Source organism: Pipistrellus kuhlii, unplaced genomic scaffold (genome assembly GCF_014108245.1).
Source record: "Pipistrellus kuhlii isolate mPipKuh1 unplaced genomic scaffold, mPipKuh1.p scaffold_m20_p_1, whole genome shotgun sequence".
NCBI lineage: Eukaryota > Metazoa > Chordata > Mammalia > Chiroptera > Vespertilionidae > Pipistrellus > Pipistrellus kuhlii.
The window spans coordinates 146,793,067-146,820,269 of NW_023425404.1; the positions used below are offsets into that span (position 1 = coordinate 146,793,067).

At 37.2% G+C, this 27,203-nt stretch overlaps 1 protein-coding gene across 25 annotated transcripts in view; it reads right to left on the reverse strand.

Moving 5' to 3' along the window:
- PTPN13 (protein tyrosine phosphatase non-receptor type 13) overlaps positions 1–27,203 on the reverse strand; it is a 167,816-nt gene that overhangs the window by 59,064 nt on the left and 81,549 nt on the right. For 16 of the 25 annotated variants that reach the window (XM_045570954.1, XM_045570959.1, XM_045570971.1 and 13 more), the window contains 13 exons: positions 25,777–25,872; positions 25,310–25,403; positions 20,926–21,148; positions 17,049–17,123; positions 16,745–16,919; positions 13,249–13,402; positions 12,841–12,979; positions 11,892–12,044; positions 11,110–11,292; positions 8,463–8,625; positions 3,682–4,099; positions 3,444–3,541; positions 1,841–1,897 (listed from right to left, as the gene is read on the reverse strand). In XM_045570954.1, the coding sequence (XP_045426910.1) occupies positions 1,841–1,897; positions 3,444–3,541; positions 3,682–4,099; positions 8,463–8,625; positions 11,110–11,292; positions 11,892–12,044; positions 12,841–12,979; positions 13,249–13,402; positions 16,745–16,919; positions 17,049–17,123; positions 20,926–21,148; positions 25,310–25,403; positions 25,777–25,872 (2,028 nt within the window). The remainder of the gene's footprint in view (positions 1–1,840; positions 1,898–3,443; positions 3,542–3,681; positions 4,100–8,462; positions 8,626–11,109; positions 11,293–11,891; positions 12,045–12,840; positions 12,980–13,248; positions 13,403–16,744; positions 16,920–17,048; positions 17,124–20,925; positions 21,149–25,309; positions 25,404–25,776; positions 25,873–27,203) is intronic. The other 9 variants (XM_045570982.1, XM_045570991.1, XM_036452051.2 and 6 more) reach the window with 5 other exon arrangements.

The following is a 27,203-nucleotide window of genomic DNA, read 5'->3' on the forward strand; positions in this document are numbered from 1 at the left end:
AAAATGCTAATGAGACCAGGAGACCTTCCGGATGTCCTTCTGGACAAAGACGTGGCTGCGGGGCCAAGGCAGAGGTGGTTAGGTAGGTATCAGTGGTCCCAGATTGTGAGAGGGATGTCTCACTGCCGGCAGTTGGACAGCCCCGGAAGGTCCCAGATTGGAGAGGGTGCAGGCTGAAGGACACCCTCCATGCACGAATTTCGTGCACTAGGCCACTAGTATGAATATAATTAAGCATTACTATATAGGAAACAGTTGAAAGAGTAGATTAGAGCGGGGCTCTGGAAACAGACTTCCTGCATTCAGATTATGACCTGGGCATTTACAAGCTCCATGACCTTCTGTGCAATTCAGCCTCTCTATGGTGTGGTTTCTCATTTGTGAAAAGGAAATAATATTAGCCACTCACCTAATATTAAATGAGAGCTAAACATGTTTGGTACACAATAAGCACTCAATAGCTGTTAGTCAGTAATTACCACCATTTCAGGCATTTTAATAATTATGCTATTTAGGCACACAGGTATTCTAGATTCACTATATGTAAGGCACTTGATCATCATAAAAATATATACCAGAGTCTTAGTAACTTAGGTCCAAGTATAAGTTCACTAACTTTTTCTTTAATGATATACCCTCAGATTTTTCAAGATTAATTTCTAATAATAAGATGAAAAAAATCCTACATTTTCCATGTGTATTTAAGATATTTGTGTATATTTTTACATTATGACACAATTTTACTTCCAAGGAAAATCTTCTTTTCTCAAAGACCTGGTATGTATATTTCTTGGTTCCTGGATTGATGCTCAACCACTGAGCAACACTGGCCAGGCGGGCGGTATGTGTATTTCTATGACAGAATGAGAATTATAGAAAATAGCACTCTCATGTTTGACAATTTTGTCTTATAAAAATAGCAGTTCCATATGGTTCAATCTACTCTTAATGCCTTTATTTTTGCCTTGGTTCTCAGGCAAATTAGAACTAACCTCAAAGCTTCATCAAGTTTAAGTATATTAAAGCATTTGATTAATACATTTGCTTTTTTCTCATCAGATTTCTGATCATTTCAACCTCAAGAGTTTGAGGGTAAGAAACTAGTGTATGCCGAGTAAAACATTCCTTCTACCCATGAAAGGTGCTGAAAGATCAAATAAGATAATGTCCATGAAAGTATTTTGCCACCTAAATTCTAAAAATGGTGAATCCAACTGACTTTGAAGACACTGCACAAAGTTTCTTCCCATAACTTTATTTCTTCTTAGACTTCTAAACCCTAAATTTCAACATTTTAAGTCTTCAAATTCTTCCCATAACATTTAGGCTAAGACTCAAAGCTAGAACCTGCTTAGCTCTAAGCTTCAGTCCTGTCCTCACATACCACAATGCAGAGATTCTTGCAGTTCCTGAACCTGTTATCTTTTCACCTATCTCCACATCTCTGACTCTTTTACAGCCTGGGTCTGGAATGCTTATCCTCAACAATCTACCTGAATAAATCCTTTTACTTCAAGATTCAGCTCAAAATCTCTTTAAAATAACCACCTCAGTTAAAACTCGTTAACCAAAATTATCTCTCACCTGAATTATCTTAGCTTCCCAATTAGTGTCCATATCTTTAATTTGTTGTTTGTCTAGTTCACCAATATTAGCCTAAATAATAGATCCTGTCACATTACCAGGTGCTACAAATAGAATTCTCCTTTGACTCCAGTATAAGGCCTGAAATTCTTGGCATGGATTCAGAGACTCTTTGTTATTAGGTCAAAGACCAGCTCATAAGGTACAAGAGAGAAGATATGATGGAAAGGAGGGGGAAAACATTGTGTAAACCTACCATTTTCTTTTAAGGGAACTTGGGATGAAGAATTTCCAGAACTATGCAAAGTCATTCCTGTGGTATAAATTAAATTATTAGACAGTTTATAAAATTATCAGATATTAGATATAGAAGTAATTTCTTCTGATAAATGCATAAAAAGCAATAAAACATTAAGGTAGCATTTTCTTTTATTTATATTCAGAAAAATATGTCTTCCCACAATAGGCTTATTTACTATTTTTAATGTCCAGCATATCAATTTATTTTGCAGAATAAACCTAAAAACAAATGTATTGTTTATGATGAAATTTTAATATGCCAAATATGAAGTGATGAAACTGAAATGATTTTTAAAAACATATGTTCAAATGTTAAAAGAAAATCCAATATTCAATAAGAATGGATAACCTTAGTTAAAAAATGCAAAAATAAATTTCTTTCATGGATGAGTTTTATCTTATCTGTGTTTGTCTATGGAATATTTTATTATTCTACATCTGATATGTGAAGGATTTCTTCTATAGAGATCAATAGCTTAGACTTTATAAGAGATCCCATTATAGATAGAATGTACTTTGAAAAGTATTTTCTTGGCTATTTTTAATATATAAGATGACTTTGTCTTTTATCTGTTTAAAGTTTTTTGTTTTATCCCCCCACCAATTCAACTAAAATTGATGATAGTATAATCTCTGAAAGTTTGGAAGCAAATATTAATAAAGTAATGTTGCTTTCCATAAATATTTATCAATTATAGTGTAGAGTTCTTTTTTTACTTCATTTACTTCACATATCCCCAAACCAATGATAGGATGAGAAAATACTAGTTTCTAACTTTGTGTAATTGGAGTTAAATGATCAAACTTTGGACTAAGGGAGAGATAATTAGTATTATTTGGTGAACAACAGCAGAGGAGGATTATTCTTGTTGCCTTTTTATCTCCCCAGCTGTTTCCTATTTTGAGAAACCTTTTGGACCTTGTGCTAAATAGCTATTTTCCTCAAAGGTCAATTATATGCATGTCCCTTTTAAGATGCATAAAGCAACAGGAAACCTGGAAGTATTACCTTAGAAGGTATTTAATACCTTATAAGGTTTATAAACACACAGATTTTTCACTTATATTAATAGGCCCCAGCTAGTTGGGAGAATTTGAAAAACTTAAATCAACTAGGAATTTCTACCTACCAACCATTCAGTCTGTTTTTAGAGACAATTTCATTCATGCTAATCTGAAGTTACCTTAAATAAACCTTTCTTAAAAAAAATAAATAAATAAAAATACTGCATTAGTGGAGTCTACTCTCACAGGCTTGTGAGGAAAACCCAAAGAAAGGAAAACCAAAGCCAAGGGTTGGCTGTCTGGTTCCCTTGGTAAGATGGTCATGGCAATTGCCACCAAGAGAAAGCTAACTAAGAGTGTGCCACTAAACAATCAGTTGTTAAATAATTTTATTTCACTTGGTGCATTTAAGTAGCCTAACATTTTATATTCACAAACAGTTTTGGTAGTTAGGACACAGAACCAAAAAAATTCTTTGGTAAATTACATTATCTCATTCACTTGACTGTGAGCACCAGGCATGGGGAAAAGAAGGTAAGCTTGTTTATGCTGACCTATAACATATGCTTGACCAGGGTCTTCAAAAGATGAGGAGTCTGATTCATGTTTCCTCCTTTCAGGACTTCTATTTAAACTTGCAACAGACTTTGAACTAAAGAGGAAAAGGAAGGTAGGAGGAGGAAGTGTCAATGTAAAAAAAAAAAAAAAAAGGTGAAAATAATAAAACAAAAACAATGTATGAAATGTAGAATTTACAAATATGTAGTTTGGGTTAGTTAATTATGTTCTTACTTATTAAGTTTTGTGACTCCTGCCAAAGATTCTGTATCAGATCTTGCCATCTGGTGAAACGGTTTTCCTACCAACTCCGCAATGGTTTGTGATGGGGATTCCAAGTTAACAATGACATTTTTCCGATGAGGAGAGAGAGAGGCCTGACTGAGATCGTGGTGTGATTTGCTCATCTCTCTAGGCTTTTCCTCACACGAAGCTTTGCCACTCTTGTCCTTTGAACTTTTTTGCAATGGCTGGTAAAGCGACAGCTCTGAGCAGGATAGCCTCTTCAGAATCTCAGCTTGAACTGACAGAGGTCGAACGGCAAGTTTGTTCAGGGTGCTGCTGGCCAGACTGCCAGTGCTGATTGCTCGTCCCAAATTAAATCCTCTAACGGACTCTGCTTGGAGATTCAGGCTCCTAAACGAAGCTCTCTCTACAAGGAAATAGGATTGCTTTACATGATGGAAACACTGCAGTACCTTTATGAGAAGAGTTATTTTAATAAACAAAACAGCATGCAGTTTTTAATTGTCTTGACTGCCAGTATAAGGAGAAAGCTTTCCAAGTGTGGCAATCCAGGATTTTAAAGAGGAGGTTGGAAGGTCTTGGTTTTTATACCATCATCTCTCCATCCTTGCAGTTTTCTCCTATTCAGGGCCTGGTTAGCATTTCCTACTTCATCTAATGATTTTCTTGGATCCAATAATGTTTGGGCTTCAGGCTTGCTGACCCCAAATTCCCAATTATGGGTTTCAATTAGATGTGAGAATGACATTTGATAGAGAAATTCTCAACTCTAGCAGTGTCTTTGAAAATCAAGGATGGGGAGAGAGAGGTGATACCTGGATAGGCCAACAAGGTGAGATCATGCCAAAAAAGGAAGCTGTGCAGAGGTGTTTTGCCCAGAGAAAAAGTTTTTTAATTATTATATTTTTAAAAGCTTCAGGCAGATTGTGGTGATAGTTGCACAGCTCTGTGGCTATACTAAAAACCATTGAATTGTACCCTTTAAATGGGTAAATTGGATGGTATGTGAATTATATCTCAATAAAGCTGTTGCCACAAAAGGCCTTAATCATTTCTTTTGTTATTTCATTACCAAGCCCAACCCACCATCCAATCTTGTTGACTTTTCATGTTTTAAAAGTGGCACAGGAACTATGGGAGACTCAAATATTACTTGTGTTCTTCTCTCTTGGTTTCCATTAATTAACATGATCAAGGAGGTGGGGTTCTCTTCATGCTTAAAATTTTCACTTCTAAATATACATCCAAAATCGTCTTTTAGAGGATAAACTTAGAGACACCTTATAACAAGTGCTTGACTATTCTATTTTGGAATCTCATGTCATGGAAGCATTTAAACATTCGAGGCTGTTAACAAAAGCACTGCATCACAGAACTTTTGCATAGAAGTCCTTCCATGTAAATAAAGGACCAGGAGCGCAGAATCAGAAACGGTTTAGTTGCTCATGCACTAGTAATCCACATCACAAGGCACCCTGTTTGCCACTCCCATGTAAAGTACCAACCCTGTAGGGCACCTCTAAGGAATACAGCTTGATTACTATATAAAACAGCTGTGAAACTTCCTTTTAAAAATGTCACACACGCATAAAAATAAAAAAGTCAACTGTTGCTGACTTAGATCTTTAGATTATTTCATTATTTTCTAATTCCTGGGAAAATTAATAATGAATATTTTATCCCAGGTGTAAATAGATAGGAAAACATTGAAGGTTTGTAATATTCATGCATCAGGATGAAGTTTAAATAAACGTCTAACTGTCCTCAGAAAAATCCGATGGTCTTTCTCTGAAGTGGAAGTGGACACCAAGTTAAAAATAGGATAATACTTTTAAACAAAGACTTTCATTTAAAAATTCCCAGAATGATCTTTAGCCTAAAATACATTTTTTTATTAGAACAGACAACATTTCTATTTTCTTTAATAAAGACGCAAAACTGAATCTTACACAGATTCTATTACCAGGAAATACTTTTACATTCAATAGATTCTTCACCCTTAAGGCAAATGTAGAACAAACTTTGGCGGGAATAGGGGCAGCCAGTTCTGTTTGGTATATATCTCTTTTGTAAACATCAAGGATTATGCTAGTTAAATCCACTCATATCCTACTCCTATGTGGGATTTAAAATATTGCATATATTTATGGGATAGAATCATAAATCATTCAGTTACCTGGCTTGTCCTACTCCTTTCACTTGGAAAACACTCTTAACAGCCAGGATGGGATACAAATTACAATAGAATAAGCCTACATCCTAATACTAATGTTTCATATTTGAACCCAAAGGTTTGCTAGTTCCACACTCAATCTGTACTCCACACTTCCTGATCTTTTTGTGTGTGCTATTGTTCAGTCTTTTTTATGGTTCCGAAGTTCCTTATATGTCAACTTAACTGTATGCTCTTTTGAGTTGAGGGATGTCGGTTATTTTTGTTATCCCACAGCACCTAGCATGGTGTCTTACAAGTAGTAAGTGCTCTATAAATGAATATTAATCTTAATTTATTAGTTCAAATTAGTTCTTCAAAAGCTCATTAAAGTAGAAATATAATTGGATTAGAATTTAAGAAACCAGGGTTTCAGCCTTGTTTGACTTCTAACTCTAAGGCTAGATGGTACACTATCTTCTTTGAAACTGTTTCCTCATCAGTAAAGTTTCTACATACTGGCCTCTAAGGTACTTTCTCGCACCATAATTCTATAACTCTAACGAAGTAACATGCATTTGCTAGCCCTTCAACATCTTATAGATAACACCAGTTATTTTCACTTGTCTAGTACAGATAGTTTATTGGGCAGGCAGTTACTTCTAAGCTAATTCTAACCAGAAAATAATTCCTTTGAAGGTTTAACAAAATCTGGAGAAAATATAGATTAATACTATTTTAAAATGCTTTCCCATACGAGTTCAAGGATCCACAGCTGTTGTGTTCCTAGGGCAAATCTGTGAGATACAGAGAGCATTCCCACTTCATGGATGAAGAAAGTCAGACTCCAAAAAGTCAATTATTTTCCTAAGGTCATACTACTACTACTACTATTTATAACAATGGGGGTAAAACAATGATGGTCATGATAATAATAAATACTTATTCAATATTTACACTATGCCAGGCATTTTTAAATTGCTTTACAGTACATTCATATTCAGAGCAACCTTATGATGTATTATAAGGTATTATCATTATGAAAATAACTTTATGGATGGGGAACTAAAGCTGAGATTTTAAGTAGCCTGTCAAGATTCAGAACTTATAAGAGTGTGAGGTTGGAATACTGGCATCTGGCTCTATAGTCCATGATCTTAACTATATTGTTAAGATCGATACTATATTATTCTTTAGTATAAGAAATGTTGAAGATGGAAGGCTAGCTTCATAGATGGTCTTCTGATTCTTTTTTACTATAGTACACCATACCACATCTATAATGATGTAACCTTCATTTGTTCAATTCTGGTTTGTACTGAATATGAGTCCAAGTAGAAATACTGACAACCCTAATAAATTAGATACTTCACTATAGTTTGGAATTTTTTTTAGCAGAGCAAAGTAAGGAAAGAAAAGGAATAATGAAATTATAGAAGTAGTTATTATATTTTAGCATGCATAAACATCAATACTGAAAAAAGCTTGTTAAAATACAGATTCTAGGAACCTAATGCCCAAAGATTGGGATACACTATGTTTCAGGTAGGTTTCTGGAATCTTCATTTTTAATAAACATACAGCCCCTACTGTCTTGATTTTGAAAGGCTATTCATAGGCTGCCATCACCCCATTCTGTCCCACGGGGAATATAATTTCTGTAAGACTTCAGGATGTGAGAAAGTTTGGATAAGGAATGCAGAGAGCTCTGATGCACAGGTCATGAATGCTATTTCATTAAATTTTTAAAACAAAGACTTCAGAGTGTTTAACTTGAAGTTTATAACAATACACTACTCAGAACTAGATTTTGTATAAGTTTAATTTCTATATGTAAAGTTAACCTTTAAATATTTCGATTTTGATTGAGATGTCCTTTCAGAGTTGAATTACTTTCTGCTGGTTCCTTTTTAAAAGAAACCAAAATACTCTCCTGATCTTTTATATTGGGTACTATGGCTATTCATCTCAGTCTCAAAACAAGACACACCCAAGTAAAACTAACAGGTGGGAAATGTGCTGAGGTATGTAACTTTACCATGCTGGGTGCATTCTCCTCTCTGCCCCCTGCCTGTTTCCCAGGTTCTTTTTCTCATCTGAAAAAGAACTTGGCATTTATGTTCAATCTATTTTATTATTTTTGTCCTTCAAAATTTTCGATTTAAGCACTGCTACTCAAGTACCCTAGTCTTTGCTCTCCCTTTCCTCTTCTCATGATCACAGAATTTATATGCTATAATCTGTCACTCAGACCTTGACCCTCTATTGTGTACTATTTATTGTTTCATGTATATTAGTCTTACCTTACCAAACAGTGCTTAATTTTACTATTGGTAGAGAATATAATCCAAACTTCTATAACATTTATATCAGCTACCCTAGAGATAAACACAAAATATATATTTCAACAGGTATTCCCTGACTGATCTGGGGTCATTTTCAATATGAACATGAAATTGAAATTTTGGCTTCTTTTCACACCTTTGTAACTTGACTTAATCATTTAACATCTGGATAGCTTGTAATTTTTATCCTAAACATGGAAGTGCTTTTAAAATTTGTGGTAAAAACCATGCATATACCCTGGAGTCATCTGTCATAGTTTTTGTCTCCTTACCAATATCTTGGGCATCTTGGTTGCTCTGTCTTGCTTTCATCTGCAGTTGAAACTTATGCTGGGAGGAGCAGAGATGCAGCAGATATTGGCAGACCTTACTGTTGTCTGTCTGGAAGGCATGTTTTATTCCATCTGATGTATTCTGCAATGTGATTTTCTTCTTCTACAATATTAATCAAGGGCATTAACAATTAGGACATTTCCCTATCACTTTAATACATGACCAAATTATGTAAACAATAATTATCATGTAAATATTATTTTTATTTCACATTATTAGGCTTTTTGAAAAGATAAACTAGATTGATGAATTTTTAACCAGACTCATCAAGAAAAATAAAAGAGAGGTCCTAAATAAACAAAGACAGATATGAAAGAGAAGTAACAACTGACACCACAGAAATACAAAGGATTATAAGAAAACTAGAGGCCCGGTACATGAAATTCATGCACTGGGGGGGCTTGACCCTCTCCAATCTGGGAGCCCACAGTGATCAGGCATAAACTGGCAGTTGGACATCCCTCACACAATCCAGGACTTCAGGCTCCTAACTGCTTGCCTGCCTACCTCCTGATTGCCACTAACTGCTTCTGCCTATCAGCCTGATCACCCTCTAACTGTTCCTCTACTGGCCTCATTAACACCTAACTGCTCCCCTGCCAGCCTGTTCACCCCCAACTGCCCTCTCCTGCCTGCCTGATCACCTCTAACTGCCCTCCCTTGCCAGACTGATCTCACCTCCAACTGCCCTCCCCCTGCAGGCTTGATCTTGCACCCAAATGTCCTCTGCTGGCCAATTTGGTTCTGATTGGTCAGTTTCTATGGCTCCTCACAGTTCACCCAGATTTGGTTCTGATTGGTTTCTATGCCATTTGCTCCTCACACTTCACCCAAATTTGGTTCTGATTGGTGGGTTTCTATGCCAGTCAGCGTCTCTGGGCTTATCAACAGAGCCTGATTAGAAAGGTGGGGTTGATTAGCAGCCAGGTGGAGACCTGGAGAGAAATAGAGGTGTAGCTACTGGCTAGGCCCTGAGAGAAAGAAAGAGGCAAGTGCTGATCAACATCTGCCACAGAGGCTATGGATCAGACCCTGATTCTCTCTTCAGGCCTGATTCCCAGCCACCTCAGCAGTCAGTGCTTGGTCACCACACCTGCTGCTGACTGCAGGGCTGACTTCTGGTTGGTCAAACCTCTGGTGTTGACGGACCCAGGGTTTTTATATATTAGGATACTATGAACAATTATATGCCAACATACTGGACAACCTGGACAAAATGGACAAATTCTTAGAAACATACAATATTCCAAAAGTTAATCAGGAAAAATTAAAAAACCTGAATAAACTGATTACAACTAATGAAATTGAAACAGTATTAAAAAACTTCCAGCAAACAAAAGTCTTGGACCAGACGGCTTCACAGGTGTATTTTACCAAACATCCAAAGAACTAACACCTATCCTCAAACCATTCCAAAAAAAATTTCAATAGGAGGGAAGACTTCCAAGCTCTTTTTATGAGGCCAGCATTATAATAATTGCAAACTCAGAGAAAGACATTACAAAGAAAGGTAAACTATAGGCCAATACCCCTGATGAACATAGATGCTAAAATATGCAGCTAAATATTAGCAAGCTGCATCCAGAAAGTCACTAAAAAAATCATACTCCATGGTCAAGTGAGATTTATTCTGGGGATGCAAGGTTGGTACAATATTCACAAAATGGTTTAATTAATTATAAACCCAGGGAAGTTTCTGGTCTTGACCACCAGAGAAGATGAGGATGGTCTGGGCTTTCCTGAGAGAACATAATCAAATGGTAATCTTAGTTTATCAGGTTTCAGAGGAAACCAATCAATTAACTATTAGGTCTAGAATTGATTTCAAAAGTCTCTAGGTTGAAGATTATTCAGAGTCAGTTGGAGTCTTGTTATTGATATTTTTATAAACATTGTTGAGTGAGACTATATTTCTGCTCAAACATAAACTAAAGATGTCAGTAGTTCCTGAATATCTGAAAAACAAATACCTGAATATATTTTTGACTCATTTCTGGGGTTTTCTAACTGCTTTTCAGAATAAAAATATGCCTTTATAGATCACTATCTTTCATAAACATGATTTCCTAAAAACCACTTTTCTAACTTTATGTCTATAGAAAATATACACTAAAACCTAAAACTGCAGAAAGTTCTGGGATTAGTTCATAAAATCAAGTAAATCTCTAGATCACTGAGATTCAAATAGTTGCTGTGAGGGGCCTATTATTGGGCAAGATGAAGTTCACTGTGCTTAAGATAGTTACCTAACTTAAATATATTAAAAGATTTCTCATGTGAGAAGTTAATACCCTAGAATAAGCTCTGAATTAACAAAAAAAAAGTCAACTAGGTTGTAATTTAACTAAAGTTAATTGAGCATATAACCAGCAAGGAATGTCTAATTTTTTTAATTACTTCATGAGCAAACCAAAAACAAACCTCAATAATACTTCCTACAGCTAAGAAAGAAGAGTGAAATACAAACTATTAAGGCATATTAGCCCTACTGGGTTTTAAATTTAAGTAAAGTCAGTTAATAGGTTATATATGAAACTGAGAACACATATTTTAAAATACAATCAAATGGGGTTAAATTAGACATACTGAAAACGAAATTTTCTTGGTTTCCCTCCATGGAAAGCGAAGGACCAATGTGCGAACTCCATTGTGAACCTCAAACACAAGGACACCTTTAGAACAGACTCCTAGTAATATTCCAGTTTGTGACTTTTTCTCAGGATGCACCCGGTGAAAATGAACTCCGTATTCTGTCAGTCTTTGGCAGACCTGTTGGAACAAGACCATACACCTTGGTAAGAGGTGACAAAAAGATATAGAACTTGTACCAATGTTGTTTAATATAGAAAGGGTAGTCTTTTCAACAAATGTTGCTAAAACAGTTGAATATTCACATACCAAGAAAATAAATCTCAATCTTTATTACACCCAATATATGAAAATTAACCCAAAAGTGAACCACAGACTTATTGATACATATAGGAACTAAAACTATAGGCCAATATCCCTGATGAACATAGATGCTAAAACCTGCAACTAAATATTAGCAAACTAGAAATTTAGAAAATCTTTGTCACTGTAGATTAGATAAATATTTCTTAGATGGGACATAAAAATCATAAAGCATGGAATCCATAGGCATATCGATACGGGTTCAAATCACAGTTTTACCCCACATAACAGCCATTTACTTTGGGAACATTACATTTTCTCTTTGAGCCTAAGTTTCCTCATTCACAAAAGAAGAATTAAAATACCGTGGTTGTAAACAGGAATAAATAAAATGAGATAATTCATAGTAACATTTATTGGATCTTGCTTACTTTGAAACAGATACAAAGCTTATCACTATAATCTTGTGTGCTTACCTTTAAAAATTCTAACTCTGTCTCTTTTTCAGAAGCTCCTGCATAGGTATTATGCAATTTGGGCAACTCTTCTTTAATATAGGACAAATCAAGTTTCTCCATCACTCTGGGAGGCAAATAATGCTCCAGTCTAAAATAAGACACACCATGAACCTAGAAAGGAGAATGTTTTTGTAAGCAATTCTATTTGCCCTTTTCCTCCTATCTTAAAAGTTAGATGCCTGTATTTATACTTCTCTCTGAGAAGTGAGTTTTAAAGGATATGCATCAGTCTCTCTCTTTTATTCAGTGAGGTATTATGACTAAACTGATTGGAAAACTTGAGAAGAGACTGACAATCCAGGGCCAAATGTCACTATACAGTTAATGTTCCGTAGGATGCTGCTTGAGTGGTATAGTTTCTTGCTTCCTCTTAACTCCACGTAAATTCTAGAATATTTGAGCTTGAACATCTAATCTCCATACAGTGAACTCTGCTGTGCTCTCAGTCCATCACTGCATAGATCCATGTGGAAAGTAGAAGATCCCTTTGATTCAGATTTGACTGGTAACTCTGTGTCTAATATCTACCAGGTTGAAAATGAAAAAAGGGTAAGTGCTAGATAGTCCAAAACTCTGAAATAAGCTGATTTTAAAAAGATAGTTGAGAAGGAAGGGATGAAGGAAGGGAAGGATGGAAGGAAGGAAGGGAAGGAGGGAGGAAGTCCCATAGTGTATGATTGTATACACTATAGAGGCCATATTATTATGATTGCTGAATGCATAATAATCAGGCCACTCAGTGTATAACCAAAGTATATAGGAAACTTGGTCATTCTGAAGTACCAAAATAGCCTCAAAAAATCTCTATATCTAAACAGCAAACACCTCAAATAGGCTTAGTCTTTAATTATGCTGAGGATAAGAACACCAATGCAAAAGTGGTCCTGGAGAAAAAAGCAAGTCCCACCTCTGGCTGATAATCTCCATACTCAGCCTGGAGAGCCAAGGAGGCCAACAGTAAAGAGGACTCATCATCACAGTGCATTCTCTCTTCCAAGATGTCTTTTCGCAACTGAAGATAATACTGGTGACAGGTCAGAGTGTGTCTGGAAGATAAATACAAACACAAGACATCTGGGCTTTATCTCCAATCTTGAGGTAATTTGTATTACTGGCAGATAAGCTTAGTTTCCAAGACAGTTTATAATGAAGCTTTTAAGCCATAATAATTTAATAAACAATGTTGAAGAAATTATTTCTTTTATAATAAAGGAAACATTATCATTGATCAGACCAAATAGTTCAGTATCAGTAAACTAATGAGTCAAAAATCCAGGGGTTAAGAAGAGAAAAATAGAAACTCTTGCGTACTCACTGGATTAGACTAATATCATCCATGAAAAATTTAATTCGAAAAAACAAAGTAAAATTAACAGTGGCTTTATTCTTTTTCTTTGGTTCTTCTTTCCATCCCTCTGGGGCCACTTTGGTTAATTTTAAATCAGGATCCATGAAGAAATATTCATTATCTGTAACAAAATAAGAACACATTCAGATAAAATAAAAATATTGAATAAAATATGATTATAAAGAAGTATGACAGCGTGCTCTGAGGCAATATGGCTTAGTCTTTTAAGAATGAGGGGTTTTTCCCTGATGGGTATGGTTCAGTGGTTAGAGTGTTTGCCTATGCATCGAAGGGTCTCAGGTTCGATTCTGGTCAAGGGCATGTACCTGGGTTGCAGGTTCAATCCCTGGCCCAGTTGGGTGCAGGAGACAACCAATTCATGTGTCTCTCTCACATTGATGTTTCTCTCTCATCAATGTTTCTCTCTCTCTCCCCACTCCCTCCCTTCCATTCTCTCTAAAAATCAATAGAAAAAATGTCCTCAGGTGAGGATTAACAACCACAAAAAAAGAATGAGGGGTCTGAAGACAGATCTGGATTCAACTTCTGGCCACATTATTTACTATCAATATCTATGTGATAATGAATAGATTTAACCTCTCTAGACATCAATTTTTTTGTCTGTAAAATGAGGATAGTGCTATTTCCTGTAATTCCTGCTTTACAAGGCTATTATAGGGATCACATGACATAATGGATATAAAATATTTGATAAAGTGAGTGGCACATGGTAAGCATTCAATAAACATTAGATATTATTTATTACTAGAGGCCTGATGCATGAAATCATGCACAGGGGGTGTGTGTCCCTCAGCCCAGCCTGCACCCTCTCCAATCTGGGATCCCTCTCACAATCCAGCACTACTGGCTCCCAACTGCTCACCTGCCTGCCTTCCTGATTGCCCCTAACCACTTCTGCTGCTAGCCTAATCACCCCCTAACCACTCCCATGCCAGTCTGATTGATGCCTAATGCTCTCCCTAACTGCTCTCCCCTGCTGGTCTGGTCCCCCCTCAACTGCCCTCCCTTGCAGATCTGGGTCCCCCTAAACTGCCCTCCCCTGCAAGCCTAGTCCCTCCCAACAGTCCTTTCTTGCAGGCCCAGTTGCCCCAACTTCCTTCCTCTGCGGGTCTGGTCACCCCTAACTGCCCTCTCCTGCAGGCTTGATTGCCCCCAACTGTCCTCCTCTGCTGGCCACCTTGTGTTCACATGGGGCAGCCATCTTTGACTACATGGGGGCAGTCATCTTATGTATTGGAGTGATGGGCAATTTGCATATTACTCTTTTATTAGATAGAATAGAGGCCTGGTTAATGGTTGGGGGCTAGCTGGTTTGCCCTGAAGGGTGTCCTGGATCAGGGTGGAGGTTCCCTTGGGGTGTGGGGTGGCTAGGGCTAGGGGCCTGTGGTGTTTGCAGGCTGGCCATGCCCCCCCAGTGACCCAAGCATAGGCCAGGGCCAACTGGAAGCAGGTATCTAGGATATATTTATCTTCTATAATTGCAAGTTTGTGCTTTGAGTGGAGGCCAGGGCAGGCCAGGGCAGGCGGGAAGCTTGGCTTCTTCCATCGCTGTGGCAACCCAAGCCTCTGGCTCACTCCAGCTGTGTGATGGCCACCATCTTAGTTGGGTTAATTTGCATACTTGCTTTGATTGGCTGGTAGGCATAGCTAGAGAGTAAAAGGGAAGGAAGAGGAGAGGAGAGAGAAACATAAATGCAAGACAGACACATCGACTAGTTGCCTCCTGCCCCCAACTGGGGGCAGGTAGCGAACCTGCAATTAAGGTACCTGCTCTGGGAATGGAACCCATGACCCTTTGGTGGGAGGGCTGATACTCTAACCACTGAGCAAAACTGGCCATGGCTATTTTTATTTTTTAAAATCATCACTCAAGTATTAGTGATGACTCTCTCCAAATAATAGATTATTCATTAAAACATTATCCAGAATGTTTAAAAAATTAGGTACCGTATTTTTCGGACCATAAGACGCACTTTTTCCCCCCAGAAGTGGGGGGGAAAAGTCCCTGCGTCTTATGGTCCAAATATAGCCTACACATATACTTTAAAAAAAAAAGTTTTTTTACTTGCCCAGCTCTGTGTGGTCTGTGTGTGCTTGCCCGGCTCTAAAATGGTTCTAAATGCTGCTATTTACTTTACCGGGTTGATTACATGTGTTTATGACTGTGATGTTGGGTTTTAATGCACATAAAATATTTTAGGACACTATTTGTTTCAGAATCTTTTTTTCTTCATTTCCCTTCTCTAAAAACTGGTGCGTCTTATGGTCCGGTGCGTCTTATGGTCCGAAAAATATGGTATATTATATATAGAAATTTTAATTAATTAAATATCTTTAGTTAGTATTATCTGTTTAGCATAAAATTGTAATTAGTAAAGTGACAGAATACAAATTGGCACTAAGTGAATATTTACTAAATGACTACAAAATGAACCATTAGTTTTTAAGAAAAGAATTCAATAAACTAAATTGAAAGAAATATTTCTCTTATCCTGATCTGGCAAGGTTTCAGAATGGTTTGATCCTTCAATTATAATTTATGGTACTTGGTTGTCTAAGCTTTCTAAGATAAATTCTGAGGTAAATAGGAATCTGAAATATTAAAGAGGAATTTAAAGAGATTTATTAAGTCCAACTCCAAAAGGCTTCTCATTGCTATGGAAATTCTAATTGACAACAGGAGTGACTTCCAATGCAGCTGTGCTCTGAGACCATTGTAGATGTAAAAGGGGCTGTGATGCTGAAAAAATAGGTGAAGTCATATTTTCAGTCATCCACTGACAATATTTATAAAGACACTATATTTTAGGATAGTAGGCTAAATAAGTTGAAGTGAAGATTCCAAAATAGGGTCCTGCTATACAGTCCTATTAGCAGGATACTAACTTCTAGAATACATATGTAGGTAATTGACATATTAATGGTCTCCAAAATATAACAATTAAAATCTGTTTTTATGTAGCCAAAAACCAAAGAAAAATCTTCATGGTCAAGTGCAGAAGATGCAAAAAAGACACAGCCACTAAAACAATGCACCTTCCCCAGCTGGTTTTGCTCAGTGGATAGAGTATTGTCCTATGATCCAAGGGTCCGGGGTGCGATTCTGGTCATGGGCACAAACCTTGTTGCAGGCTCATCGCCAGCCCAGGCCCTGTTTGGGGCTGATGCAGGAGGCAACCAATCGATGTGTTTCTCTCACATCAATGTTTCTTTGTCTTTCCCTCTCTAAAAATCAATCGGGTGAGGATTAAAAAGAAACAAACAAAAAAACAAACAATGCACTTAGTTAGAAGAAGGAAGGGAGTTCCTAAACTCCTACCCCTCCTTGCTGAATGTTTTTGTCATTACTATTTCTCAAAGAAAGGTTGGACATAACAGGTATAGGAAGTCAATTTGTTGCCAACTTTTCATATTGCAACCTGAATTTAAAAATTTTCGGTACCTTTGAGGAGAGCTAAAGCAAACAAATGGTGTTCCACCAAACCAATATGGGCCACGACCATATCAAACACATCTTTACATATGGTTTTGGTATCACAAGTCAATTCCAATCTCTGCCCACTCAGAAGCATTACATTTACTTTTCTTCGGTTGTCCTCATTCTTCCCTTTCTTTGTCTATAATTGAAAAAAAAAAAAATGGCATCTATTAAAATAAATTTTGTAAGAATTTCAACTGTTTTTTTTCCTTCAAATCATTACTGAAATTATTTTCTAAGAGTGATACAAATTGGTTTTATTACTTACAAGGATAGACCGTGGCAAATCCAAACACACAAAAGGTTCTATTGTCATCTTCATAAATTCAGGGCCAAAGAAATTCTGCAAATCACACACACAAAAAATGTAATAACAAAAATAAATTACAAGTAAAGCCACCTGATTAGAAGTATGTGACCTGAAACAAATGCAGAAACTTTCAATAAAGAAGAACAGTGGAGTTTACTAGACCAGGAATGGAAGGTGCCTTACATGCAGTGTGAAGAGAAGCTTTTCCTCAGTCCTGTTTTTTACCAGTGATGTCAAACGAAAAGCCTAGTTTTATACTGTTTCACAAGATTTTCCATTTTTTGGACTCCAGAATGACTCAGACTCTTAAAAGCATAATAGTAGCCAAAGCCGGTTTGGCTCAGTGGTAGAGCGTCGGTCTGCGGACTGAAGGGTCCCAGGTTCGATTCCGGTCAAGGGCATGTACCTGGGTGCGGGCACATCCCCAGTGGGGGGTGTGCAAGAGGCAGCTGGTCGATGCTTCTCTCTCATCAACGTTTCTAGCTCTCTACCTCTCTCCCTTCCTCTCTATACAAAATCAATAAAATATATTTTAAAAAATAAATAAATAAAAGCATAATAGTAGTCTTAATTGTTGAATAATATAGAGTTTCAAGATCATTAAGGATGTGGTTTAATATTGCTAATGTGGTAAAGGGATTGTACAGCATCTCACTGTTTTAGAAAGTGAGATTGAATCATAATTCATAATTAAAACAAATCATAATTAAAAAACAAAATATATAAAACATTGTGATTGTCAAAATATACATTTGTGATTACAAAATATCCATATCCATCTGTAAGCATGTTCTTGGAACCCTGTGACACTATTCTTTTGTTCAAAATACTGACTACTAGAAATAGTACACTGAGTGGCCAAATTATTATGATAATCTCTGAACCCATAATAATCTGGCCACTCAGTGTGTGTGTGTATCCTATCTAATAAAAGAGAAAAATGTAAATTGACCATACCGTAACTTTGCTACGCCCACAGTCAATCAGAGTGAGTATGCAAATTAACCCAAACAAATATGGTGGTTAATTTGCATATGCAGGTGCTGAGTGGCTCATGTGCTGGAAACATGCTCTGGACCCAGGCTGCTCCTAGCCAGTACGCCCGCACTTAGGTCCTGAGCAGCAGGGGTTCCAGAACAAACCAGGGGCTGGCTGCTGGCCTCTGGGGTGTGCCGAAACCCTGGTGGCCACCGCTGTGTGCTGCCCAAAGTCTCTGCATGCCCCCAGCCAGGGGCCCATGGTGGAGCTGGCTACTGGCTTTGGGCATGCTAAGAATCCAAGGTGATCTAGGGTTTTTTCCACCACACTCCTGGAGGAAAAAATGAAGGTCCCTTGAGGGGTTCCAGATTGGAGAGGCTGCAGGCTGGGCTGAGGGACAACTCCGTGCCCCCCCCCCCCCTCCCCACCTCCTGCCCCCTGTGCAGGAATTTCTAATTATATAAATAATTAGAGGCCCAGTACATGAATTGGTGCATGGGTAAGGTCCAGCCAGCCTGGCCAGGGGGAGGGGACATGGTTGGTTGGCCAGCCAGCCTGCCTGCTGGCTGAACTGCTAGTGGAGGGGACAATTTGCATATTAGCCTTTTAAAGATCATAATAATTTGGCCACTCAGTGTATATGCATCATACTCTCTGCTCTCTATTGCTATCTCAAGTAAGAAAATCTCAGGAGTTGGGAGGACTTGGGAGTGGGAGAAAGTGGAGTCCACACACTACATTTATTGCTTCTCAATCTACTCTCTACCATGACCTCCTGTATATCCAGGGTTTCTGCCCAGAGGGAAGAACTGATTGAGGAGATATCTTAAATCAAGATAGACTCCAGGTCGGAGTAGGATCAGAATAGATTGAAAGATTACGTCCGTCCAAATGGACAAAAGATGGAAGAAAAGCATGGCTAATCTTGAGGCCAAAGGCAGGTGGTGTGTTCCTGAAGTTTTATTTTTAATGTGGTTTTTTTTTCTTTGCATTCAACTGTACAGCTCATTTGGTGTGGGAATTCTACCCAATTAACCAAGTGTGAAATGTGACAGATACCACTTAAGTAAAAGTTTAACATTATGGGTTTGTTAATAATCAACGGATCAATAGGGCACATTTTAAACAAGGATAGAAATAGAGCAGAAAAAAATGCGAATGGCCTGCCATGGGAAACAGAATCTAATATACATCAACTAAGGAAACACATTATGAACAAGTTAAAATGTGTCTGTATCAAGAGTAATATAAAAACAAAATTGAAGAATTATTTGTATAGGAACAATACAAATGAAAGATTGCCTCACCTACCAAATTGGTGATGACGATGACGATGATAAAAATAATAATAATATTTAGAGTAGGCTAAGAATACAGTGAAACAGGCATTTTCATAAAAGCATAAATTAGTACAAACTTTTTGAAGAAAGCAATTTAATAATATGTGTCAAATGTCTTAAAAGGTGTTGTCTTTGACTTGGCTATTCTATTTGGAGGAACATATCTGCAAAGATTTAGCTATAGGGATGTTTGTTCATCAGAGCAATGCTTGCTATAGCAACAAAAACAACAACAAATTAGAAAAATTTTAAATGTCCAATAATTAGAAACTTATTAAAGAAATTATAAGCCCTTGCCAGTTTGGTTCAGTGGACAGAGCCTTGGTCTGCAGACTGAAGGGTCCCAGGGTCGATTACAGTCATGGGCACATGCCCAGGTTTTGGGTTCAATCCCCAGTTGGGGGCATGCAGGATGCAGGCAATCAATGATTCTCTCTCATCATTGATGTTTCTATCTCTCTCTCCCTCTCCCTTCCTCTCTGAAATCAATAAACATATATCTAAAAAGTAAAAAAGAAATTATGGTACATGGTAAATTCTCAAAAAAGAATACTTTACTGCTCTTAACAATAATATTATAGTAGTTGTAAAATTTTCCAAGATATTTTACATGAAATAAGAAGTCTTGTCCTAACTGGTTTGACTCAGTGGATAGAGCATTGTTGGCCTGAGCACTGAAGGTTCCCAGGTTCGATTCCGATCAAGGGCATGTACCTTGCTTGTGGGCACATCCCCAGCAGGGGGCGTGCAGGAGGCAGCTGATCAATGTTTCTAACTCTCTATCCCTCTCCCTTCCTCTCTGTAAAAAAGATCAATAAAATATATTTAAAAAAAGAAGTCTGCTCATTTTGAGCTTATGTTTATAAAAATATATGACATATATTGAAACAAAAAGAAACCAACAGAAACACATAAAAAATGCCCTACAAAGCTAGGGGAGGGTGGGTGAAAGGAGTTGTATGCATGAATATAAGCCTAACCAATGGACATGAACACCAGGCAGGTGAGGACATGAGTGGGGGGAGAGGTTGGGCGGTTAATGGAGGGATGAGGACACATATGTAATACCTTAATCAATAAAGAAATTAAAAAATTAAATAAAATGCAAAATGTTCACCCTAAAAAAAATCCCCTACAGATATAAAATGCATATTTGTTTATCCTTGTGTTTGGATATTGTAATATGAAGGTATATGCTTGGAGCTACCATGACTATAAAGTGAATTACTGCCGCAATTCTGAGAATGACAGAGCAGAGATGGAATGTCCTGGATAACATTCTTGAGCTTCCGAAACAGCCTTGAACATCCATCTGATCTTCTTGGGTTTTGGTATAATAAATTTCTTATTAAAAAATGATCCCCACATGCTGAATAAAGCCAGCTATGAAAACTAACATGAGATTTCAATTTTATTTACAGGCAACATTAGGATCCCTATAGAATATTTAAAAATTCTTTGGGTAACATTTCCCCATGAGACAAAGTACAAATGCAGTAATCTGAGAATCAACTTACCCTTAGTTTTCTTTGAGTCATGGCTGTTTCTAGGGCCATTTCTCTTAAAGGATCCCTGGTGATGTCAAGCATGGAAGCTTTGATTGTATCCCCTGGATACAGGCTCAGCCGAGACTGTCTAAGAGCCATTCTAGCTTGGAGCTGCATCATTTCCTCTTCTTGCCGTTTTAGCATAATCTCTTGATTAATTAAGTTGCCTTCAAGGGGTGTTTCATATTGTCTGCTATAAAAAAAGCAGAGAAAAGTAAAGGTGGGAAAGAAAACAATTATTTTAAGTCTAATCAATAAAAGCCATATTAGCTTTGCTGGTGTAGTTCAGTGATTGAGCTTCAACTCATGAACCAGGAGGTCACTGGTACAATTCCCAGTCAGAGCACATGCTCAGTTGATAGGGAATTGAGCCAACGACCTCTCAGTGCATAGGACAATGCTCAGCCAACTGAGCTGTTTTACACTTACAGTCCTGAAAACCTGGGCCTGGTGATGGGATTGAGATTCCTACTACTAATTTCAGCTTCCAGATGATTGCTCACCCTCCTCCATTATCCCCCAGCTTCCTTGAAGTACATGCTATGAAATCATACCATCCACAGCTTTGCTTTGCTTTAGACATTTATTGTCCCTACTAGAGGCTCAGTGCATGAAATTCATGCACAGGGAGGGTCCCTAGCAGCTGCTGGCCATGACCTCCCTTCCTCTGGCAGTTGCCTGCTGCTGGTGGGGGCCATCCTTCCTTTGGTTGGCCCGCTGCCCCCTGGTCGAATTCCCAGTTGAACTACTAGTTGAGAGGACAATTTGCATATTAGGCTTTTATTATATAGGATTGGTTGAATCCCTTATTTATTAAGGACTGAAATGCCTGATTCAGCCTCAGCCAGTTAGTTCAGTGGTTAGGCCCATGCACAAAAGCATCTGGGGTTTGATTCCAAGGCATGTACCCCTCGGTTGCAGGTTTGATCCCCAGCACTACCATGTGGGAAGCAACCTATTGATGTGTCTCTCGCTCTCTTCTTCTCTCCTTGCTTTTACTCTATCTAAAAGCAATGGAAAAACATCCGCAGGTGAGGATTAAAAAAAAAAAAAAAAAAAAAAGCCCCACTCAGTCTTCTTTTTCACCTCTACTTCTGTCATTCATGGCGGGGCTGTATACATAGACGGAGGAGTCCTTTAACACTCTGACTTCCTCCACTGCCACCAGCAATCTACTCTTATGGTCATACTAGATATTAACAATAACCACACCACCTCTAAAATTTCCTATTTCTATCCTTCAATACCATCTCTACACTGAGTGGACAGATTAGAAGAATGAACAAAATTTAAATGTATATATTTTAATTCCCACCTGTTATTTTTCATCAAATATGTTAGCTTTCTTATTCAAATTATTTTATATGTCCCATACAATATTTGGTAGAAGTTCCTATAATAACTGAAAAATTTGAGTGACAAACAAAACAAAAAACAAACTCAGAAAAATGGAATCATTTAGGAATGAATTAAGAGGTTGTTTTGAGGCAGAAAAAAAAAAAGTTACCTCATCAAGCAGATAGGCACAGAAGCACTGGGGATTACACCATGTACAAACTGTACTTCAGAGTTAACACTGGAAAAAACTTAGCAATGCTCTTTGGCAAACCAGTTTGAATATCCTTTTTGATCACTGAAAGACACTTTTGATAGCCCAGAATCCAAAAATTACTCATTTTGTGGCATCTGACTCATGCTATCCTGTAAATCTCCCACTCTCCCCCTATTTTACAAATTAATAGTATTGTCTGTATCTGTTTTTCACTTCATTCTTGCTAAAGGGGATGGAAAGTTTTATGAGGAAGCATGCAACATGTTTAAATACAGCACTATTTATAGATCTAACAAATATGTGACCTCAAGAACAAAACAGGATCTTCTGATTGAGTACTAGCATGTTAAGGATTTTATCAGAAACTTTGTACACACTCAGGAAATTCTGCACTTGAATAAGGAATTTGGACAGTATTTTAGCTTAAAAAGAAGGTGGGTATTGTCATTCTAAAGGAAGTAGAGTTTAGTATTTTACATTAAAAATAACATATATATAGACCTAACAATATACTTCTTGAAATATTTTTCTTTCACCTATATCTTTTATCTAACGCAGGTATAATGAAAACCACATTGGAAGTTTTCCTCGTAAGGTATAAAATAAGGGATAGTTTCTCACGAAAATATGATTTGATGACCTAAGATAACCTTAATGTTAATGTTTCCTATGTAAAACTTAGAAAAAACAAACAAAACAAAAAAACTAAAACAGTCTCATAATCCTGATGCTTTTGACATAGCTTATCAAGAAAATGGAAATAAGACACATAAAATGTTTTAATTTTATTTGGAGGATAATATGTTTTTATATGACTAAAACTGACTATAAAATAAATTCATCTTTAACACCCAATCCCAATAAGTCTTTCAATTGTTATTTTCTACTGCTACTTTTTAAAAAAAAGATTTTTTTTATTAATTTCAGAAAGGAGGGGAGAGAGAGATAGAAACTTCAACGATGAGAGAGAATCATTGATTGGCTGCCATCTGCATGCCCCACACCGGGATCAAGCTTGCAACCCAGGCATATACCCTGACTGGAATAGAACTGATGACCTCTCAGTTCCTGGGTCGATACTCAACCACTGACCTACCCAGCTGGGCTCTACTGTTCCTTTTGCTCAAGCTCAAAGGGCATCATATTAACTATCTGTAAGTTTTCCCCAAATTACACATATAGAGAAGAGTGACTGCCTCAATTTAACACAGAGTTTTGTGCAATTCAATCTGCTTTTTCCTGGTGTTCAGACCCAAACACTTTCGCCTCTTTAAGAAAACTGTACAATATTAAGCATAGATCAGTCTTTTCTCTTACCTCTTTGTTCAAAATTACAAAAATAGGGTCATCACAATTACTATTATGACAATGGGGCTACTGAAATATAAAATGCCATTGTGCAAATATAATGTCCCCTTAGGTACATAAATACTTATTATGGCTTTCCTCAGGTAAAATAAAACTTGACTAAAATAAATAGACTATATTAAAAGGTATAAGAGAGAACAAAAATTACATAAATTTAATAAAAAATAAAACATTAAAGATAATTTTATTGTAATGTATTTAATTACTTGGAGTCTAAACCTTTAATCACATGGCTAGGGTTACCTGATCTATTAATAGTTGATGGCTGTGAAACTGTCTGCCAGAATTAATTGACTAAGGGGCAAGTTTTTGTTAATTTCCAAATGATTCTTTGGTATATGGTGGCACGTGATTGATACAAACTGAAATAATGAATTTAAAGGGATTCCCATAGTAGGGGTGTAAGTTCTGAAGCATCCTCTGGTTCTCTAATATCACATTACATATTTTAAATTAATGCTTACCATTAGCAATGTGCTTTTGTTCATGTAAGGGTCCTTGCACACACAAAAAAATGCACATCAATACAGTCACTACTGCCTCGACACTTTTCAGTTTAAACAAAGTAAATCAATACACAGCTATAATACCACCATCCTCAGTCTGGAACAAGAATAATACCTATGCCGAGACCGGTTTGGCTCAATGGATAGAGCGTCGGCTTGGGGACTGAAGGGTCCCGGGTTCAATTCCAGTCAAGGACATGTACCTTGGTTGCAGGCATATCCCCAGTAGGGGGTGTGCAAGAGGCAGCTGATCGATGACTCTCATCAATGTTTCTAACTCTCTATCTCTCTCCCTTCCTCTCTGTACAAAATCAATAAAAATATATTAAAAAGAAAAGAAAATAAAAGAATAATACCTAATACCTTATAAGGAAGCTGAGTATTTCAATAAAAAAAAATGAAATCTTAACAGCCCAAATTGGGCTTTAAAAAAATACAAGATAATCTCTTTTAAAACAGGAAAAATGTAGTGAATAATTAACTTTTTACATAACAAGTTACTTAGTAGTAACCTACTCATTATTCATTCAACAAATAATACTTAGTGAAATCCTGCTTGCTGAACCTGTTCAACCTTTCGAAAGAGGTATTACTCTCTATCTTCCCACAGGTTTAATGCCAAGCCCTCAGAATTTCCTAACTGCTAATAAGTACTGACAATTCTAAAACTCAAGCACAAACTACAAGTAATCAGAGCCAATTCTAATTTTAAAAGATTCCAATAACTCAAATTTGAACTACTATAATGTATTCACATAAATGAATAAATTTGTGGGTATGGAAAGAAGAGGGGGAGAGAGAAAAAGGAAAATGGAGAAAAGAGGATAATTTTTAAAAACATGTAGATTCTAATAAAATAAAATAAATAAATAAAAAGCTCTCACTGTTTCCAGGAAACACATTAGTATTACTTTTTCAGGTCACATACCTTGGTCTGTGTGGCTGGCCTTGACTTGGAGTTTCATCTACTCCTGGGAGACCACTGTTACATTCAAATCTCTTTGAAGCTTCACTTTTTCTTGCTAATTTAAGTGAAAAAGGAACAGATAATAATAATATGAAGTGATCTTATTTAAAATTCAAGCATTGAGCAGACACAGATCCATATTCAAATCATATTCATATAATCTAATTAATGGCAATGTCTAGAGGTAAATCATGTTGTTTTTAAAGACAATGAATTATTTTCTATATTATAAAAATGACTACATTGTTGTTGCTGAAGCTGTTAGTAAGCTCCTATAATATTGTTAAAATGAATAACTGGCAGCTTTTTATAATTCTTAAATTTTTTATATAAATTAATTCTTTTGCCACCTCATAACTCAATACTACTGAAAAAGAAGGACAATCACAGTTTCTTAAAAACATTTTATTTTCGGAAATGCCTCTCACCTTGTCTGAAGTCTGAGTCAGAGGAAATAATAGATGGACTATCACTGGAGGTACTAAAGATGTCACTGTGGTAAGTTTTGTACCTCCGAAATGGTTCTAAATGGATTAAAACAAACAAACAAACAAACAAACAAAAAAACATTAGAAAGGAAACTCATTAGCTGTTCCACACAAGTCAAATAAAATAGTACATTTACTATGGTGAAAGTGGAACACTTTATAGAATGTTTAAAATGTAAGACTGCTGGATGCTATTCAAACAATGTGCTTCCAATTTTGAGGTAGTCTGGCATAGAGGTTAAGAGCGTGGACTCTGATGCCAGATTGTATGGGTTTGAACCTCAGTTCCACTAATTGCTAGGTGTGAGACCTTACGTAGGTAATTTAACATTCTATAACTAACTAGAGGTCAGGTGAATGAAATTCATGCATGGGGGAAGGTGTCCCTCAGCCCAGCTTGCACCCTCTCCAATCTGGGACTCCTTCAGGGATGTCTGACATCCCAGATTGGACCTAAATGGGCAGTAGGACATCTCTCTCACAATCCAGGACTGCTGGCTCCCAACTACACGCCTGTCTGCCTGCCTGCCTTATTGCCCCTAACTGCTTCTGCCTGCCAGCCTGATCACATCCTAACCATTCCCTTGCCAGCCTAACTGCTCCCCTGCTGGCCTGATTGCCCCTAATTGTCCTCCCCTGAAGGCCTGGTCACCCCTAACTGTACTCCCCTGCAGGCTTAGCTCCCCCCAACTGCTTCCCTTGCAGGTCTGATTCCCCGTCCTCCTCTGCCCCTCCCCGCCCCAACCAACTGCCTTCCCCTGCAGGCCTTATCCCTCCCAACTGCCCTCCCCTGTCAGCCATCCTGTGTCCACATGGGGGCAACCTCTTTGACCACATGGGGACAGCCATCTTGTGTGTTGAAGTGATGGTCAATTTGCATATTACCTCTTTATTATTTGCATATTACCTCTTTATCTAAGAATTTCTTAAGCTGAAAAGGGGGCATAACAATAGGGTACACCTTGTAGGGTTGTTGGAGCTTCAAGTGAATTAATATAGGTAAAGCTGTTAGAAAAGAGATGTTATATAAAAATCATCATTGACAACCAGTTTTAGGAAACAGATTAAAAGTACGGACCTCTTTCTTCCAACTCCCTAAAACACACACACACACACACACACACACACACACACAAACACACACTTAAATATAACTTTAGAAATGCAATGTAGGTAAAACCATGTTCTTATAGCCTCATCGTCATCCACTTCTCCAAACAAATTCTGCACTCATGTTCTAGATTTGCAAATTTATAACCAAAAGCATATAAATTTTTAGGCTCCTTCCTGAAAAATACTCTCTGCTAGGATTGCAAAGGTTCACTCCAGTTTTTTTTGTTTGTTTTTTAAGCTAAACACTTTTTCTT